The following is a 19110-nucleotide window of genomic DNA, read 5'->3' as shown; positions in this document are numbered from 1 at the left end:
TCTAATTAGCTTGCCTCAAAAGGATTCACAGGAGACATGTTCAGGAAATACTTTGTGGCTTTTGCTCTGTGTAATTTTGTCATAATTGAGTTCATATTCATTATGGCTGCTATTTGAAGGTCAACAAAATTCTAACATTTCAGACTAAAAATTTTTGCTAGGTATAGTTTAGAAAGTAACCACATTGTAGGATGTTTTAGAAATGACAGGAGTTTGGTGTACTTTGTTTCAGTGAGTTCAAATTTTTATGTAATTTTCTTTTATGGCTAATTAAAATAACCTAGTTTTTTGTACCTTTTTTTGAGCAGACTATAAGTGACTGAACATTTGGTCAGTGAGCAGATAGTTTTTGAATATCTACCAGGGATGCAATGGTGAATAAAATAGACCTGTTCACTGCCTGGATTAGCCAGAATAAAATTTTAAGCAAATTACTGTAAATACTCCTGAGTATAAATGCATTATGTAATGGATGGGGGTATACGGGTGCTGTGGGAATTTCTAATAGGGAGACCTAACCTAAAGTGTGGAGACGGGTAAGGCTTCCCTGTGGGATTAACTTTTAAGCTGAGACTTAAAGGCGGAGTGACAGTTGGCTAGGTGAAGTGGTAGGGTCAGGAAGGCTTCAGCCTGCCATTAGGAGACAGGATGACAAGTTCAAAACACTGACAGGCGTTCATTGTTGCAGACTCACAGAGGTAAGGTGGTAAGAGATGGTAACAGAGATGGGAGGAGATGTGGGCAGGGGCCAGATCATGCAGTCTTATAGGCCCTGTTAAGGAGTTTGGGACTTTACCCTAAAGACAGTGGGAAATTTACAAAGTTTAAACCTGAGAAGAAAATAGATCCACATTGGCTGCTATGTGGAGAATGAATTGAAGAGGATCAAGAATGAATATGGAAGTACCCAAAGGAAATGAAAACAGGATGAAGTATACATACACACCTGTTTATCACAGCATTATTCACAATAGCCAAGATATGGAAACAACCCAAATGCCATCAATAGATAAATGGATAAAAAAAGATGTGGTACATATACACAATGGAATACTTATTCAGCCATGAGAAAGGAGGCTATCCTGCCATTTGTGACAACATGGATGGACCTTGAGCACATTATGCTAAGTGAGATAAGTCAGGGAAGGACAAGTACTGCACAACATCACTTATATGTGGAATCTGAAAAGCAAACCTGTACAAAAGCAGAGAGTAAATGGAGGTTACCGGAGGTTGAGGGATGGGGGAATAAGTCTGATGACGGTTAAGGGTAGAAACTTGTAGCAAGTCGTAAACAAGCCATAGAGATCTAACATACAGTATAATGAATATAGACAATAATATTGTACCATAATGTAATGTGATAAATGTTGCTTAAATGGCAGTCAGATTACAGTATATAAATATATCAAAGTAACACGCTGTACACCTTAAATTTACAAAATGTAACGTCAGATTTATCACACACAAAAGAATGGACATGGGAGGCTTATTAGGAGGCTATAGTTGTAGCCCAAACAAAGGGTTATAGTGACTTGAAATACGATGGTAGCAGTGGAGATAGAGGGACAGATGGATTTAAGAAGTATTTAAGAGGTAAAATTCATAGGGCTGGATGACTGATTATATATGGAGGGTGAGAGTGAGAAGGAGGGTAGCGTCAAGGATAATTTCCAGGTTTTTGACAGAGCACCTGTGAAGGTGTTGCCTTTTATTGAAATAGTGAATACTGGAGGAAGAGGAGGGTTTTTTGGGAAGTCTGAGACATCTGTGAAACATCTAGATGATGATACAGAAATTAAATAAATGGAGTTCCCTGGTGGCCTGGTATTAGGATTCTGGGCTTTCAATGCTGGGGCCTGGGTTCAGTCCCTGGTCGGGAAACTGAGATTCTGCAAGCTGCACGGTAAGGCCAAAAAAAAAAAAAAAAAAAGTTAAATAAATGGACATGGAACTTAGAAGAAGTATCTGGATGGAATATATAAAATTTGGGATAAGGATGGTAATTGTAATCATGGAAGTGGAATGAGATTGCCTTGGGGATATCTGTGGAATGAGAATATAAAAAGCCTGAGACCGGCACCCTAAGCTTTTCTCTACATTTAAAATTGTTCGTGCGCTCCCTCTCTCTCTCCCTCCCTCTGTCTCTCCTTCTCTCTCCTCTCCCCCTCTCCCTCTCTTCCTCTCTCTCTTCCCCCCTCCCCTCCCGCTCCTCTCCTCTGTCCTCCCTCCTCTGTGTCTCTATCTTTCTCTCTCTCTATACACACACACACACACATTATGTCTTTAGTATATATTACTTTTTGGAATGTGTACAAATTATATTAATTGTGTTTAGAGTTGGGGGAATATAATTAGAAATATATTAATTTATTTTATCATTAAACAAACACTTCTTGAATGTGCTGTGTACTAGGTGCTGTGCTGTTATATGTAGGTGATTCACAGACCTAAGTTATAGATAGATTCTGCTTTCAAATTGTATGCTAATTCCTTACAGAGACAGAAAAATAGATAAGATATTTTACAGTTGCTGTGATAGAGGTAAGCATTGGGTGTTTCGGGAACACAGATTGCCATAGTGTCGGGCAGTGTTTAAGGAAAGCTTTCTGAAGGAGGTAAGACTTGAACAGAGTCCTAGAAGATGAGTTGGTGTTGCTAAGTAAAGAAGACAAGAAAGAGCTCTTACCACCACACTGTACGCCTCTTACAGTTTCGGATGCTGTAGAAAGGTCAAGTCATGGGAGGACCCTGGTGTCCAGTGGCTTTGGCAATTAAGAGGTCAGTGGTAAACTTAATTGAGCGACAGGTAGGATTGGAAGCCAGATCAGATTGTGGTGGGTGGAATGGGGAGCGAGAAGTCAAACTCCTCTAGGGCAGGGTCTAAATCTGATTGTCTTAGTGTCCTCTGTGCCTTGCATAATCCCTGGCACTTGGTGTTTGTTACATTAGTTTTGAACAGAAGAGAGACAGATCCTTCTCTGAGATAAGATGAATGCATGAGGAGGGGATGAGTCCAGCTGCTGCCTTCCCTCTACATGCTGAAGAGAGTTTGCTGTGAGCACTTGTAGCTCTTTACCTGCGTTTTTTTTTTTTTTTTTTTTTTTTGCGGTAAGCGGGCCTCTCACTGTTGTGGCCTCTCCCGTTGCGGAGCACAGGCTCCGGATGCGCAGGCTCAGCGGCCATGGCTCATGGGCCCAGCTGCTCCGCGTCATGTGGGATCTTCCCAGACCAGGGCACGAACCCGTGTCCCCTGCATCGGCAGGCGGACTCTCAACCACTGCGCCACCAGGGAAGCCCCTGTGTGCTTCTTTTTTATGGCTGTGCAGGGAGGCCAGGTACCCTCCTGCAGCCAGAAAAATTCTCTGCATTCATCTGTTAGTGTTCTTATGTTTTTATTCTGGTCTTTTTCTTTCTTTCTTTCAACGTTTTTCATTTGTAACTATATCATAAGCATTTTTCCATGTCATTAAAATTTTTTCATAAACAGCATCTTAATTGGCTGCATAACATCATTTGATGTTTATTTGAACATTTATTTGCGCATTTGGTTTAAGTTTTTTTCTTTTTTAAAAACTTTTAATTTTGAAATAATTTCAGACTTACAAATAAGTTGCAAAAATATTACAAGAACTCCCATATATCCTTCAGCTAGTCTTTGGTGGTGTCTATCAGGTTTCTGCATTGTAAAATTACTCTTTTCCTCTCTGTAATTAATAAGTATCTTGTGGGGAGATACTTTAAGATGATATAATATTCCATTTCTCAAAATATTACTTATTAATTTTAGCATCCTTTGATGTTTCATAGCTGAATTATTACTAAAATGATTGCTAAATAGTGATTTTCTAATTACATTATTCTACATTCATTCCACTGTAAGGGAGAGCTTTTTCCTCTCCTCACTTATTAAATTCTTATTTAATGGGTCATAATCTGTTATTATCAGTCTAAATTGCCCCAGACCTGGCCATTAGGAGTCCCTCAAGCTGACTGCGTTTTCCTTTTCACATGGCACTCTTTGAGCACTTTCCTACTTTCAGGCTTATCTTGATAGTGCCTTCTCTGCCTCAGCCCTGGAATCAGCCATTCTTCCAGGGACCCCTGGTTCCTATTACATAGTGGAGAATAGTATTTAAAAACCAAGATCGAGGTGCTAGGTGTGCTCATTGCTACTGGGATATGATTGCTGCCAGGCCCTTTCAGTGGACAGAGCTAGGGCTTACAAGCATGTACATACACAAAAGCACACATACACTGTCCACATCTATAGTTATTTTTAGATTTTTGTATGTGTATATATTGAAAACCATCAGTTCACGCTGATACCTTCAATTCCAATACAACCCAAAAGGTTTATTCTAGTTTTTCTTTTTCTACATTTTCAACTCACTTCTCCATCACTGAGAAATCTGGCTCCTGTTAGCCTCAGTATATTTACTTATTTGGTCAGTCCCTTATCACCTCCTGCCATACCCCCAGACTTATCATGATGGCCTGATGCTCCTCCCCCTCTTAACTCCAGATATATGTGCCTACCTTGCTTGGCCCCTAAAGCCTAATGGCTTTTGAATTAAGTTATTCAGAAAGGAAGAGAGGGAGAGAGCTCATTCCTTTTAAGATTTATTTTTATTTTTTATTTATTTTATTTATTTTTGGTTGCGTCCGGTCTTAGTTGTGCACGTGAGATCCTTGTTGAGGCACGTGGGATCTTTCGTCATGGTGTGCAGGCTTCTCTGTAGTCGTGGTGTGCGTGTTTTCTCTCTCTAGTTGTGGCATACGGGCTCCAGGGTACGTGGGCTCTGTAGTTTGCGGCACGCAGGCTCTAGTTGAGGCACGTGAGCTCAGTAGGTACGGCGTGCGGGCTTAGTTGCCCCGCGGCATGTGGGATTTTAGTTCCCTGACCAGGGATTGAACCCGCATCCCCTGCATTGTAAGGCGGATTCTTTACCACTGCATCACCAGGGAAGCTCCCTCATTCCTTTTTATGGCTGCATAATCCTCTATTTTGTGAATACACCATATTTTATTCAATCCTTACTGAAGGGTTTTTTTCTCTTATATTACAAATAGTGCTGCAATAAGTAGCCATGTGCATAAGTCTTTTTGTATTTTTGTCAGTGTATCTTTGGGATAGTTTCTTAGAAGTGAGATCATTGGATTAAAGGGTAGAAGCATGTATGGTTTTGTTAGATACTGCCAAATCCCTCCTACCACCAGCAATGTATGGGCGTTCTCCCCACAGCCCCCCACTAGAATGTGTTGTCAAGCTTTTGTCCTGGCAGTGAGTTTGAAATTTCATCTCTTTCCGAATATCGAGATGTTATACTCCTCCTTGTCTTGGAGGTTTTGGCTTATTTTAAGCTCTTACTTGCTTCTTTGTATGTCACCCACTTCTGGAGATCAGCTTCCTGTTTAGGCTGTTTGTTCTACTTCTTTATTTGAAAATCTTTTTCCTTAATGGAAAAGTCAGAAATAAAATAGGTGATTAGTTCGCCATTCTCACTGTCATGTCTGTTGAACAAATGGGTAAATTCGTTGACTGACTGACGGTCGTGTGTCTGCCAGAGCCTTAGGTTGAAGTCACAGTATGGCTGTGGCAGTTCAGATGTCACATCTGCATTCAGGACAGAAGGAGGGGGGAAGGGCTGGGAGCAGCCACTTCAGTCCCCTTTTAAAAGGGAAGAAAAATCTTTCCAAGAACCACCTGCTTTTTGTAGGCAGGCTGTTTATACCTTAAATTTCTCGTTTTTGTCAGAGGATTGGACAGAGTACATGTCCTTTGTGCTACTGGAAATGCAAGTCTCCAATTTCTATTTCACTTTGAAAACTTTGTACATTTATTACTTGCATGAGTACAAATATTAAAGTTAAATATACAAATACATCGTGAAAAATACCCTCTCCAAACCCACTTTTCAGACGTAATTACTGTCAACAGCTTGGTGTGTATTCTTTTATCTGTGTACTTCCTTCTTAACCTTAATTTTAAATATTACTGTCGGGGGCTTCCCTGGTGGCACAGTGGTTGAGAGTCCACCTGCCGATGCAGGGGACGCGGGTTCGTGCCCCGGTCCGGGAAGATCCCACATGCCGCGGAGCAGCTGGGCCCGTGAGCCATGGCCGCTGAGCCTGCACGTCCGGAGCCTGTGCTCTGCAACAGGAGAGGCCACAACAGTGAGAGGCCCGCGTACCGAAAAAAAAAAAAAATTACTGTCTTCCTTGTTTGTTACCACCAGTATGGGGCTGTACATACATTCATATATGTACTATTCTACAAGATTTTTTTTTCACTTAGTGGTGTACTCTAGCTATTTTTCTATGTCAGGACATGCCTGTGTGTCTCATTCTGTTAACTGTTACATCATATTCTATACTTTTTATTTTCCTGCCTTCATCAATCCATTGTAGGGTTTCCCTGGTGGCGCAGTGGTTGAGAGTCTGCCTGCCAATGCAGGGGACATGTATTCGAGCCCTGGTCTGGGAGGATCCCACATGCCACGGAGCAAATAAGCCTGTGCACCACAACTACTGAGCCTGAGCTCTAGAGCCCATGAGCCACAACTGCTGAAGCCTGCATGGCACAACTACTGAAGCCCGTGCGCCACAACTACTGAAGCCTGTGCGCCTAGAGCCCATGCTTCGCAGCAAGAGAAGCCACCGCAATGAGAAGCCCACGCACCGCAACGAAAAGTAGCCTCTGCTTGCTGCAACTAGAGGAAGCCCTCGCGCAAAAACGAAGACCCAATGCAGCCAAAAAAAAAATGAAAATCCATTGTCCACCTTCTTTCCTCTGTGTGCTGGTGGCTGACCTCTACAAACTGTACCATCTGGGCTTCCTTGCCTTCTGGCTTCCAGTTGGGATCAGCTGATGAGAGACACTGATGGGTATCAGAGGACCAGTGGTGAGAGAAGTCAGAGTATTTATTGTCCCCTACCGTCCCTTGCCATGGACGTAGTAGCAGATGTGTTCCTCTGTGGCCACTGCTCCTGTTGGCTGGCCTCTCTTCTCCAGCCAGCTCTTGCTGGGTTCCAGTATCTCCCTTCTTTCTCTTTGCCTTTTCAGCTCCAAGGTAGAAGTAGCTTCCTATTGTTGCTAGTTCCTGGATGTGTCACTGCCCCTGGGTAGTTCCTCTAACCCTACAAAAAATCTTGTCATTAATTCCTTTGGTTAACTCCTTTTCATGTGCTGTCTACTTCCTGCCAAGACCTCAGTGATAGCAATGATATAAATATCATTGTGTACATTTACCATAATGTATTTGTCTGGTTCCCTATCGATGGACATTTGAGTTGTTTCTAGTATTTTGCTCTTATAACCAGTGTTGCTAATAAACATCCATGTATTGATACTTTTAAAATAGTTACTCTTGGAAAAAAGTCATAGAAATAGAAATGTGGAGTCAAGGTGTGTGAATGTTGTAAATTTCAACAGATACAGGTTTCCCCTGCTATCTGAAAGTAGAACATTCCTATGAAACCTTTCGGAAGCCAAAATGGTAGAAAGTGAAGAAGCGAATACCATTAATTTATACAGAAAACTTTCTGAGTGTTCTCAGATCCAAAGAATAACTACCAAATCATGCCAAATAACAGTTAAAACCTAAAATAACACTAACGTATATTAAAAGCAGGAATGACATGATAAATACATAGCCTGTATAAAATAGAAATAATGTATTTATGGTGTAGTTTCCCTCACCAGAGTCAAGAAGACAGCAAGCACACTGGAAGGCTAAGAGGTGGTGGTGATGGTGTGTTAGGCTGAATCATTGGACGTTGGGTTGGTGGGAAGTATAGGAGACTAGGGTGTAGGAAAGAGGGGAAGAGGGTCATTTCTCAACATCTCATCATTGTCTGAATCCATCAGACCAGGCAGGTCACTTATGTCTACACCTTCTATGGCTGTCTGCCTTGATGTCAAAGGTTGAGGTTCATTGTCTGCTGTGGCTGATGTGACAGGCTTGAATAGGACAGTATGCTTGATTTGCTTAGCCTCACACATTTTTCTATCATACAATTCTTTATAGACACTCAAAACATCCTGCAAACCTGCCCTAAACTTGTGTGTCCTTTCAAAATTAAAGTCATACTTTTCTGCAATCATTGCAGCACTGTCGTTCATAGTGACAATCTCATGTAAGTGTTTTATATTTAGTTTCTGGTTGACTTCACTCATGGGCTATTTGCTACTGAGTTCAGTTTCAACCTATATCTTTTACTCTTGCAGTTGCATCAGCTCTTGGTGTGTCAGTTCTTGGTCATGGGATGCTAAAACCTCTTCAACATCTTTATCAGCTTCCACAAACCCAGCCTCCTTAGCCATAGTCACTGTCGCCATACTTATTGTTGATTTGAAGCCTTTAAGATTGCTCATTACTTCAGGACACAGTCTCTTCCAAATGCCAATTCCCACCAAGACTTTTAGCCTAATGAAAGCATCTCCAGATTTAGCAGTAGCCAATTTTATTTATTTGTTTTATTTTTATTTATTTATTTATTGAATGAAAGATTCTTTATATTCTATAGTGCTCTGCAATTTTCAAAAGTGTCACACACATGATTTCATATAATCCCATAATAACCTTTTTTTCCCCCTACCCCTGTATTGCCCCTCACGCCTTCCCTTTCCCCACTAGTAACCACTTGTTTGTTCTCTATATCTGTGAGTCTAGCAATTGCAAATTTTATGTTTTAATTTTTCCAGATCTCTCATAACGCTCTGGAGTCTCCCTCTCTGTCAGTGGCATTTATAATAAAATGCATCACATTTTTGCATACAGTAAGCCTTAATTGTGGCTATTAGGCCTTGGCCACGCAGTTGCAGCAACAATGTCATACTTGGCGGTAAGAACACAACACAAATGTTGCTGCTATACCTGGTAATGCCAGGTGGATGAGCAGCACAATTATTGACAACCGCAAGACACCTCTTATGGAGGTTATTTTCTCTACAGTATTTTCCAGCAGAAGGGCTAATGTATCCACTCATGTACTCAGAAAAAAATCACTTGGGTATTCCAACCACTTGGATGTGAATGAAACATAATAGGAAGTGTATTCTTATCAGTGCCTTTAAGTGCCCTCAGATTTTCTGAAGGGTACATTAGTTGAGGCCTTAGGACAGCATCACCAGTGGTGTCAATAGTAGGCATTAGGATAAACCTCTCCTTTGATGCCTTGTGTCCCTTAGCCTGCTTTTCTTCTCTTGAAAGGTCTTGCTCAGCAATTTTTTCCAATAAATTACAGCTTTGCCATAGTTAAACACTTGCTTGTGTAAACAGCCACCTTCTGGGAACTTTTCAGCAGCTCCAGTATCAGCCAGAGCACTCTGTCCAGTAACTTTTAAGCTATGAAGCTCCCTCGCCTCAAAAACCAATGAAACCACCCATGACTACCTTTATTTCTTATTTCTTTTTTTTTTTTAACATCTTTATTGGAGTATAATTGCTTTACAATGTTGTGTTAGTTTCTGCTGTATAACAAAGTGAATCAGCTATACATATACATATGTCCCCATATCTCCTCCCTCTTGCATCTCCCTCCCACCCTCCCTATCCCACCCTTCTTGGTGGCATGACTACCTTTAAATTTGACTCTCGTAACACTTTCATTACCATTGTCCGGTGCTTGCTTGCTTTTTTTATTTTTTTGGCCATGCTGTGCAGCTTGTGGGATTTCGGTTCCCTAACCAAGGATTGAACCTGGGCCCTCAGCAGTCAGAGCATGGAGTCCTAACCACTGGACCACCAGAGAATTCCCCATCCAGTGCTTTCCGTTTCAGCTTTTTGAAAAGACTGATTTCTCCTTAAGTATAAGATAACTTAATGCAACACTGTGCTTTGTACACCCATCAATCCACTCAAGCAGTAGACTTTCCAGTTTATCCATTACTGGATGCCAGTTAAGAGAGACCCCTTTCCTACGAGCAGAACCAATAGTAACTTCGGCAGCTTTCAATATTCTTTCCCTCTGAGTGTAAATAGTTTGAATGGTGGGCACAGGAACGTTCGAAGCAAGCGCATCTTTATTTTGTTCACTACAATCTAAATGCTTAATTACATCCATTTTTATGCTGAGCACAACACCCGTACAAGTTCTCTTCGGCTTTTCTGATACCTTAGGACACATCTTGCTAACAGATGCACAAAATAAATCAAGATAAAGCCCAGATGCTCACAGATAGAATTCAAAGCTATCTATGGTGGTTTGATGCAGAAATGCCAAGTGTACTTCCTGGGAAAGGAGGTTGGTGGTGCTACTCTCGCTGCTCTGGGTGCCCGCTGCCTGTATAACCGCTGGATGCAAAACATGCTGAAAGCTATTTTCACCTCTTTTGATAAAAGTGAAAATCTTCTTTGGGTTTGTTTCATTTAGGTCTTTCATAGAAGCGAAGTGGCATAAAGCGAGCTTTCAAAAAGCAGGGGATACCTGTACTTGCAAATTCCTCCTAAAAGAGTCTACCAATTTACATTTCTACAATGCGTTATTTGATTTTTTTAAATCGAAGTATAGTTGATTTATAATTTCTTAGTTTCTGGTGTACAGCAAAGTGATTCAGATATATATGTATTATATACTGGGTTGGCCAAAAAGTTCGTTTGGGTTTCCTATAACTTTTTGGTCAACCCAATATATGCTTAGGTATTCTTTTTCATATTCTTTTCCATTATGGTTTATTAGGATATTGAATACAGTTCCCTGTGCTATACAGTAGGACCTTTTTTTGAAAAATAAATTTATTTATTTTATTTATTTATTTTTCCTGCACTGGGTCTTTGTTGCTACACGCGGGCTTTCTCTAGCTGCGGTGAGCGGAGACTACTCTTCATTGAGGTATGCGGGCTTCTCGTTGCGGTGGCTTCTCTTGTTGTGGAGCACGGGCTTTAGGCGCACGGACTTCAGCAGTTGTGGCACACGGGCTCAGTAGTTGTGGCTCATGGGCTCTAGAGCACAGGCTCAGTAGTTGTGGTGGCACACAGGCTTAGTTGCTCCACAGCATGTGAGATCTTCCCGGACCAGGGCTCAAACCCATGTCCCCTGTATTGGCAGGCGGATTCTTAACCACTGCGCCACCAGGGAATCCCTCATTGTTGTTGGTTAAAAAAATTTCTTCATTCTTCTTGGGCATGAACTCTTCAGATTAACATTAGATCTAAGTTTTAAAAAATCATGGGTTTTGACTGTATTTATAGAGAACTGACACTTCAGGAGAACTGACATGTTTCCAATATTGAATCTTCTCACTTGGGAACCTGTTATGTCTGTTTATTTATTTGGATCTTTTATGTCCTTTGGTGAAAATCTTGTTCATTTCTTCCGCAGTTTAGTTTTAGGTATTTTATAGATTTTGTTCCCATCATGAGTGGAATTTTTTCCCCTTACAGTTTTTAATTGGTTATCGCTGGTATAGTTTTTAAGAAGCTGTTGCTTTTTGTAAGTAAATCATATAATCACCTACTTTATTGAATTTTCTATTGGTTCTAATGATTTTTCGGTTGATTCTCTTGGCTTTTCTAGGTGGACAATTATATATCTGCAAGTGCTAACTCTATCACTTCATTTATAATATGTATACATAGGTTATAATATGTATAATATTTCTCATAGATTATTTCATGACTAAGATAGCTGAGTGGGGTTTGGGACGGGTGCTCCTAGGAAGTCTTCTTGGCTGATGCTACATTTAAGGTGAGTATCAAAGAACGCGCAGCAGGTGAAATAGGTGGTGGAGAATGTATTCCAGACAGACCTTGAGGAGAGAAACAACAAGAAATGTTCAGTGACTAGAAAGAAGAGGGGCTAGAGCATAAGATACAAATGAGGTTGGGAGAAGCAGGAGATGGTTGGAGAGTAAATAGGGGTGCAATGAGAAGCTACTAGACTCTAAGGAGCAATTACTTTATTTTAAAGGAATTGAGAATTTAATGAAAGGTCTGTTAGGCAGAATGGTCCCTCCAAGATGTCCACATGTGGGAATTCCCTGGCGGTCCAGTGGTTAGGACTGCGTGCTTCCGCTGTAGGGGGCGTGGGTTCGATCCCTGGTCAGGGAGCTAAGATCCTGCATGCTGCACGGCGTGGCCAAAAAAAAAAAGAAGAAAAAACAACAACCAAAGACGTCCACACGCTAATCCTTAGAATCTGTAAACGTGTTACTTTATATGGCAAAAGGGACTTTGCACGTGAAATTAAGGCTACAGACCTTAAAGTAGGGAGGTTATCCTGGATTATTCAAGTGGGCCCAATCTAATTGCATGAACCTGAAAAGCAAGGAAATTTTTCCGGCTGGAAACAGAATCAAGATGTGGTAGAAGGGGAAGTTGGTGAGATCAGAGTAAGAGGGACTTAACCCACCACTACTGAAATGTACCACATGGAAAACAGGAGCAAACACTGTCTGATAACCAGCAAGGAGACAGGGACTTGGGCCCTACAGCTGCAAGAAACTGAATTCAGCCTACAGCCTGAAGGAACTTGGAAGTATGTTCATCTCCAGAGTCTCCAGAAAGGAATGCAGCCCTGCTCAGCCCCTGGTTTTGGCCTTGTGACACCTTATGCAGAGGACCCTGCTGAGCCACACTGTAGCTGGAGTTTTGGCCTTCAGAGCTCTGAGATCATAAATTTGAGTGGTTTCAGGCTGCTGAGTTTGTGATAATTTGTTAGAGCAGCAGTAGAATACTAATACAAAGGGGTTTAAGCAGGGAGGGAATGTTAGACTCTGTGTTATTAACAGACTGTTCGTGTGCTGTGTGGAAGATGGCTTTGGGAGAGTGCAAATTTGGAGGCGTGGAAACTTGTGGGAAGACAGTGGTGGCATGGGCTAGGGTAGTGATGGTGGGAAGGGGGTGTGATTTGAGATTTATTTGGGAGGTTAGACTTGCCAGAGTTTGGTCATTGATTGGGTGTCAGGAATGAGCGAGAGGAGGGACACAAGGATGACTGCTGATTTCTGGCTTGGATGCTGACTGATGGTGAAGCTGTTCTTTGAGCCGGGCTTGAGCAGGTTGGAGGATGCCAGGTCATCAACTCAGTGGTAATTCTAGGTGGTTCTTCATTTGGAAATTCTCCTATAAATACTTATTTTAAGGTAGAGTATATCAATAAGATGATTGCTTTATCAGTTAAGACCTAAATTGTTTTTTGGTTTTTTTTTTTTTAGGTCATGTAGGAAATCGTAAATCATGTGAAGATGGGACTCTTGGTATTTGTACGCAATCTGCTGCTAGCCCTCTGCCTTTTTCTGGTACTGGGATTTTTGTATTATTCTGCGTGGAAGCTGCATTTATTCCAGTGGGAGGACTCCAGTAAGTATGGTCGCTCTAGCCTACCCCCAGAAAGAGCCTGCTGCAGATCAGTTATTGGGTTTTCCTGTGGCTGCTCTCATATTCTTCAGAGATGGGCAGTGATAGTAAACTGAGCATTCCTGGGACTTAGGCTTAGAAACTGCCTACCACTTTTGTTGCTCTAGACTGAGAACTTTGAAGTGTTTTAAAAACTGCATGCCATGGCAAATCCTTTTATGAACTCAAGGAAAACATGCTATTCTTCAATAAAAACCCAAACCATACCAGTACTTCTGGTTCTCGAATGTTACTCTTTTTAAATTATTATACTTTATTGCCACTCCCATTTGCCAGTTACTGCCTTAGGGCTTGCTACTGCAGTTGGTTTTTTAATGACCTTAAAGCATTCATCTTTACCTTTTCCTTGGATTTTGTTTTTATTTTTAAATTTTTTTAATTAAAAAAATTAATTAATTTTTTTGGCTGCGTTGGGTCTTCGTTGCTGCGCACGGGCTTTCTCTAGTTGTGGCGAGCGGGGCTTACTCTTTGTTGCAGTGTGCGGGCTTCTCATTGCGGTGGCTTCTCTTGTTGTGGAGCACGGCTCTAGGTGCGTGGGCTTCAGTAGTTGTGGCTCACAGGCTCAGTAGTTGTGGCTCGCGGGCTCTAGAGCGCAGGCTCAGTAGTTGTGGCGCACAGGCTTAGTTGCTCCGTGGCATGTGGGATCTTCCCGGACCAGGGCTCAAGCCCGTGTCCCCTGAATTGGCAGGTGGATTCTTCACCACTGTGCCACCAGGGAAACCCCAGTTTTTAATTTAATACTGTCTTTGTTTTAGTTTCCCTAAAGAAATTTTGTCTACTTAATCTTTTTAGCTCTTGCTGGTACTGAACTTGTACTTGAATAGAATAATGGCTTTTCCCCTACCCAGTAACTCCTAATCCCTTGCTCCCATTTGTAGTCATTCTCATGTGATACACTGTTTTCTGTAGGGCTTCCTGACCCCCCTCCCCCAACACCGACTTGGTTCTGGTTCACCCAGCGTTGCCTGTGCTGTGGTTTGGGGTTTGCAGTTGAAGAGGTTGCACTGAGCTGCACCAGCCTCTGCACACTGTCTTCTTGGCTGTAGCTTCAGGTGTCACACAGTGACGATGCGTAGCTTTCCTTTTGATTCTTTTGTCTGATGGCTGTCTGAGCTGGGTGCAGGAAATTTTGGGTAGTCTGTTCTGATTCCTAACGCCTCTTCTCTAAAATAGTTTTATTTTTACAAACACCTACTGGATGCCAGTGTGGAATTCACTTGAGAATAGAGTCAGGCTCTAGATAAGAGGTTAAACTGAGTTAGAATGAGTTGGAAGAGGCAACTGGCAATTGGCCTAATACTGTATTGACTCCTTAACGTGGGAACTGTTCCTATGAAGTAGTTCATTATTTTCTCACATGGCCCAAACTACGGAAGCAGTTTCAAGCCAATTTAAAAAGTATAGTGTTATATCTTTCATATATTGTTGTATATGTAATGTTTAAGTGCCTCTTAAATGCATAGCTTATAATTATCACTAATTACTTTGTGTTTCCAGGGTTTATTTATATTTTTCTGTTCCAACTTATTTTTAAAATCAAGGAGACGACCCAGAGTAAGGGGTGTTTGTATCAGTGCAGTGTAAAATTCTGTAGTTAGAGACATTGTCCATATCTGTAATGGATGGATTCATCTGTATTCATAAAAAAGGTGGAAATATGTACAAGGAAGGGGGGGGTCTCCTTTTCTGTTAAGAGCTACAGTGGAAGACATAATCAAGGATTAGATAATTTTTTCCTAGAGAAATTGAGAAAAACATTAACTTTATGGAACACCTGTTTTGTGTCAGGTTTTAGACTAGATAATTTACAAATTTAATTTACTTCTTACTATAACCATGTGAAGATGCTATTATTATCCCTGTTTTCCATTTGAGCAAACTGAAGTATTTAGTTTAATTAATTTACCCAAGTTACATAGCTAATTATTAGAACTGGAATTGAGTCCTGATTTTCTTTCTTTAAAACCTATGTTCGTTATTTTACTGAAAAGTATAATAAATACTAAGGATAAGGTTTAATTCTGTATTGTAGTTGGTAAAAACAGAGAAGAGATAGACTCAGAGAAGAAATAGTAGAGAGTATCAGCATGGAGATGGATAAAGAAAAGGGAAGGAAAATAAGGGGAAGGGAAAGAGAAATAGAAAAAGTCCTCCAGGCGACAAAGGGGTTTATTAGGTTGAAGGTGACAAGTGCTGTTCACGTTCTGTAGGCTTCTGTAGTTTGTTAGTAGTTATCTGCTGTCCTTTGAGTTAGTTGTTAGCTGACTAACCTCTATCTGCACCTTTTTTGTTATTCTGACTCTCAAGTCTTTCAGATATTTGACTTTGAATAGGTTGTTTAGACCTTCTTACTATAGCATATTATTTCTGTGCTGTAATATCAGAGAATAATGTCCAACCCTGATGGCTTACCAAGTCAGGGTTTACCTTTACTTTTACCTTGTTTACCTTTACTCAATAAACAAGGTCAGGCTGAAGGAGCTTCCAAAGCAGATGACTGCTGTGTACTGAAATTTAGGTGTTGGTTTAACAGTATTGATGATGATGCCGATAATAATGAAATGAAAATAATAATTTGTTGAGTGTCTACTATATGTCTGTATTATAACATGGGAGCTTTATATTCATAATCTCATAGTTTATATTGATTATTATTATCCTCTTTTACAGATGTAGAAACTGAGGCTTCAGAGAGGCTCAGTGATCAAGGGTTTGTATGTCTCTCGTCTGCAGAGCTTAGAGGGCATTTCCAAGCTTGAAAAATAAATGTCTTTAGCATTATTTTTCCTTAATTTTTATACTATTTATGACTTAACCAAGATTAAGTATTGGAATTCCTTCATGGTGGGGGGGGGTGGAAGAAGAGGAGTCTAGAGTCTTTTATTATTAAATTACTCATTCAATAAGCAGTATGTTCATATTATGGCCCACAAACTGTTCTGTGTAAACTGGATATAAGATGAACATAGACTTTATGCTCTCAGACTATAACGTGAGAAAGAAATAAAACAACATATTATAATATGTCATGTTCTAAAAGAGAGGTCTGTGTGAAATGCCATGTTAGAGCATGGAATCCCTTCCAACTAGAAAATCTTAAGATTTAATTAATTCCAAGGCATGTTGTAGAAGAATGCAAACTGTTTTGTTTTGAGCAGTTTAGAGCTACACATGGCCAAGGCCTAGTCAGATTGCCAGGACTTGAGTCAAATGCTTAACCTAAAGGCTTCCTGTATGAGATTGGTCTAGTTATCAATGTATTTTAAAAAGTTCTGTAGCTTGAGGTTTCCTGTTCTGCGTGTTTAGGAGCTTGGAAGTTGCCACTGTGACCTAACAAGTGAAACACAAACAGACTGAAAATTCAACTCTTCTTTGCTCTATAAGAGAGGGGAGCACACAGGCAAATCGCTGCCAGCAAGGCTGGAGAGAGAGGTGAATACAGGGCAACCACTAAGAAAAGTTTAAAAAGTATAACCAGTATGCTGAAAAAGGAAAGAAAGTGGAATCGTAAAATGCTCAACTAAAACCACAAAAGGCATAAAAAGAGTAGAAGATAAAAATAGGCACAAAGAATAAGGGCAACAAATAGAAAACAGTAATGTATATGGTACGTATTACTCCAGATATATCAGTAATCACTTTGAACATCTGTGGTCTAAATGCACCAATTAAAAGACAGAGATTCGATCAGAAAACAAGACTCAACTGTCTGTTGTCTTCAGGAAACCCATTTTAATTATAAAGACACATATAAATTAAAAGTAAATGGAGAAAAATATACTATGGTAACACTAGTCAACAGAAAGTAGGAGTAGCTGTATTAATTTCAGACAAAGCAGGCTTCAAAGCAAGGAAAGTTATCACTGATAAAGAAGGCATTACATAATGATAAAGGGGTCAGTTCTCCAAGAAGACATAAAAATTCTTAATGTGTATATATACCTAACAGTAGAGCCTCAAACTATGTGAAGCGAACATTATAAAATTGCAAAGAGAACTAGATGAATCCACTGTCATAGTTGGAGACTACAATGCCTCTTTGTCAGAAATGGACAAATCCAGCAGGCAGGAAATCAGTAAGAACCTAATTGAACTCAATAACACCATCAATCAATTGGATATAATTGACACCTATAGACTGCTTCACTTAACAACAACAGAACACACATTTCTTCTCAGGCTCATGCAACATTCAAGATAGACCACATTCTGGGCAATAAAACACATTTTTTTTTCTCTTGAAGTATAGTTAATTTCCAGTGTTGTGTTCGTTTCTGGTGTACAGCAGAATGATTCAGTTTTATGTATATATACACACACACAGACATATATATTCCATTATAGTTTATTACACGATATTGAATATAGTTCCCTATGCTATACAGTAGGACCTTGTTGTTTATCTGTTTTATATATAGTAGTTTGTACCTGCTAATACCAGCATCCTAATTTATCCCTCCTGCCCTTTTCCCTTTAGTAACCGTAAGTTTGTTTTCTATGTCCGTGAGTCTGTTTCTGTTTTGTCAGTAAGTTCATTTGTATCATATTTAATTTAATTTATTTTATTTTTATTGGATATAGTTGATTTACAATGTTGTGTTAGTTTCAGGTGTACAGCAAAGTGAATCAGTTATACATATACATATATCCATTCTTTTTTAGATTCTTTTCCCATATAGGTTATTACAGAGTATTGAGTAGAATTCCCTGTGCTATACAGTGGGTCCTTATTAGTTATCTATTTTATATATAGTAGTGTATATATGTTAATCCCAATCTCCTAATTTATTCCCCCCGTTCATCTTTGGTAATCATAAGTTTTTTTTCTACATCTATGAGTCTGTCTCTGTTTTGTCAATAAGTTCATTTGTATCATATTTTGGATTCCACATATAAGTGATATCATATGATATTTGTCTTTCTCTGTTTGACATACTTCACTTCATATGATAATCTCTATGTCCATCATGTTGCTACAAATGGCAGTATCTCATTCTTTTTCCATAAAACACATCTTAACAAATTTACAAGAATAGAAATTATATTCAGACCACTAAAGAATTAAGCTAGAAATCAATAAAAGAAAGATAACTAGAAAATCTTAAAATGCATGAAGATTAAACAACACACTTCTAAGTAACACATGGGTCAAAGAAGAAATATAGGAGATATTTTTTTAACATTTTTAACTAAATGAAAATGAAAACTGATCAAAAATCGTGGGCTGCAGCAAAAATAGAGGGAAATTTATAGCACTGAAGGCATATATTAGAAAAGGAGAAAGATCTAAAATCAATAATCTAAGTTTCTGCCTTAGGAAACTAGAGAAAGAAGAGCAAATTAAATCCAAAGCACACAGAAGAAAAGAAATAATAAGGATTAGAGCAGAAATCAGTGAAATTGAAACAGCGGAACAATAGAGGAAATCAGCGAAACCCAAAGCAGTTTCTTTGAACAGGTCAGGAAATCAACAACCTTCTAACTAGGCTAACAAAGAAAAAAAGAGAGATGACACAAATTACTAGTATCACAAATGAAAGTGGGATCATCACTACTGATTTAATGGATGTTAAAAGCATTATAAACAAATACTCTGAACAACTCTATGTCCACAAATTTGATAACCTAGACGAGATGGAGCAATTCTTTGAAAGACACAATTTGCCAAAACTTACACAAGAAGAGATTGACAATCCAAATAGGCCTGTATCTATTAAAGAAATTGAATCAATAATGATTACCTTCCAAA

The 19110-nt window shown here is 39.7% G+C and overlaps 1 protein-coding gene across 5 annotated transcripts in view; it reads left to right on the top strand.

Annotated features, from left to right (window-relative positions):
- The window catches only part of ST3GAL3 (ST3 beta-galactoside alpha-2,3-sialyltransferase 3), a 238146-nt gene that overhangs the window by 12941 nt on the left and 206095 nt on the right, over nucleotides 1-19110 (top strand). For all 5 annotated transcript variants that reach the window (XM_030866440.3, XM_030866431.3, XM_060306440.2 and 2 more), the window contains exon 2: nucleotides 13160-13304. In XM_030866440.3, coding sequence (XP_030722300.1) covers nucleotides 13190-13304 — 115 coding nt within the window. In that variant the 5' untranslated portion in view covers nucleotides 13160-13189. The remainder of the gene's footprint in view (nucleotides 1-13159; nucleotides 13305-19110) is intronic.

This window comes from Globicephala melas, chromosome 1 (assembly GCF_963455315.2).
Source record: "Globicephala melas chromosome 1, mGloMel1.2, whole genome shotgun sequence".
NCBI lineage: Eukaryota > Metazoa > Chordata > Mammalia > Artiodactyla > Delphinidae > Globicephala > Globicephala melas.
Note: the sequence above shows the minus strand (reverse complement) of the source record. Positions and strands in the feature narration are given on the sequence as shown.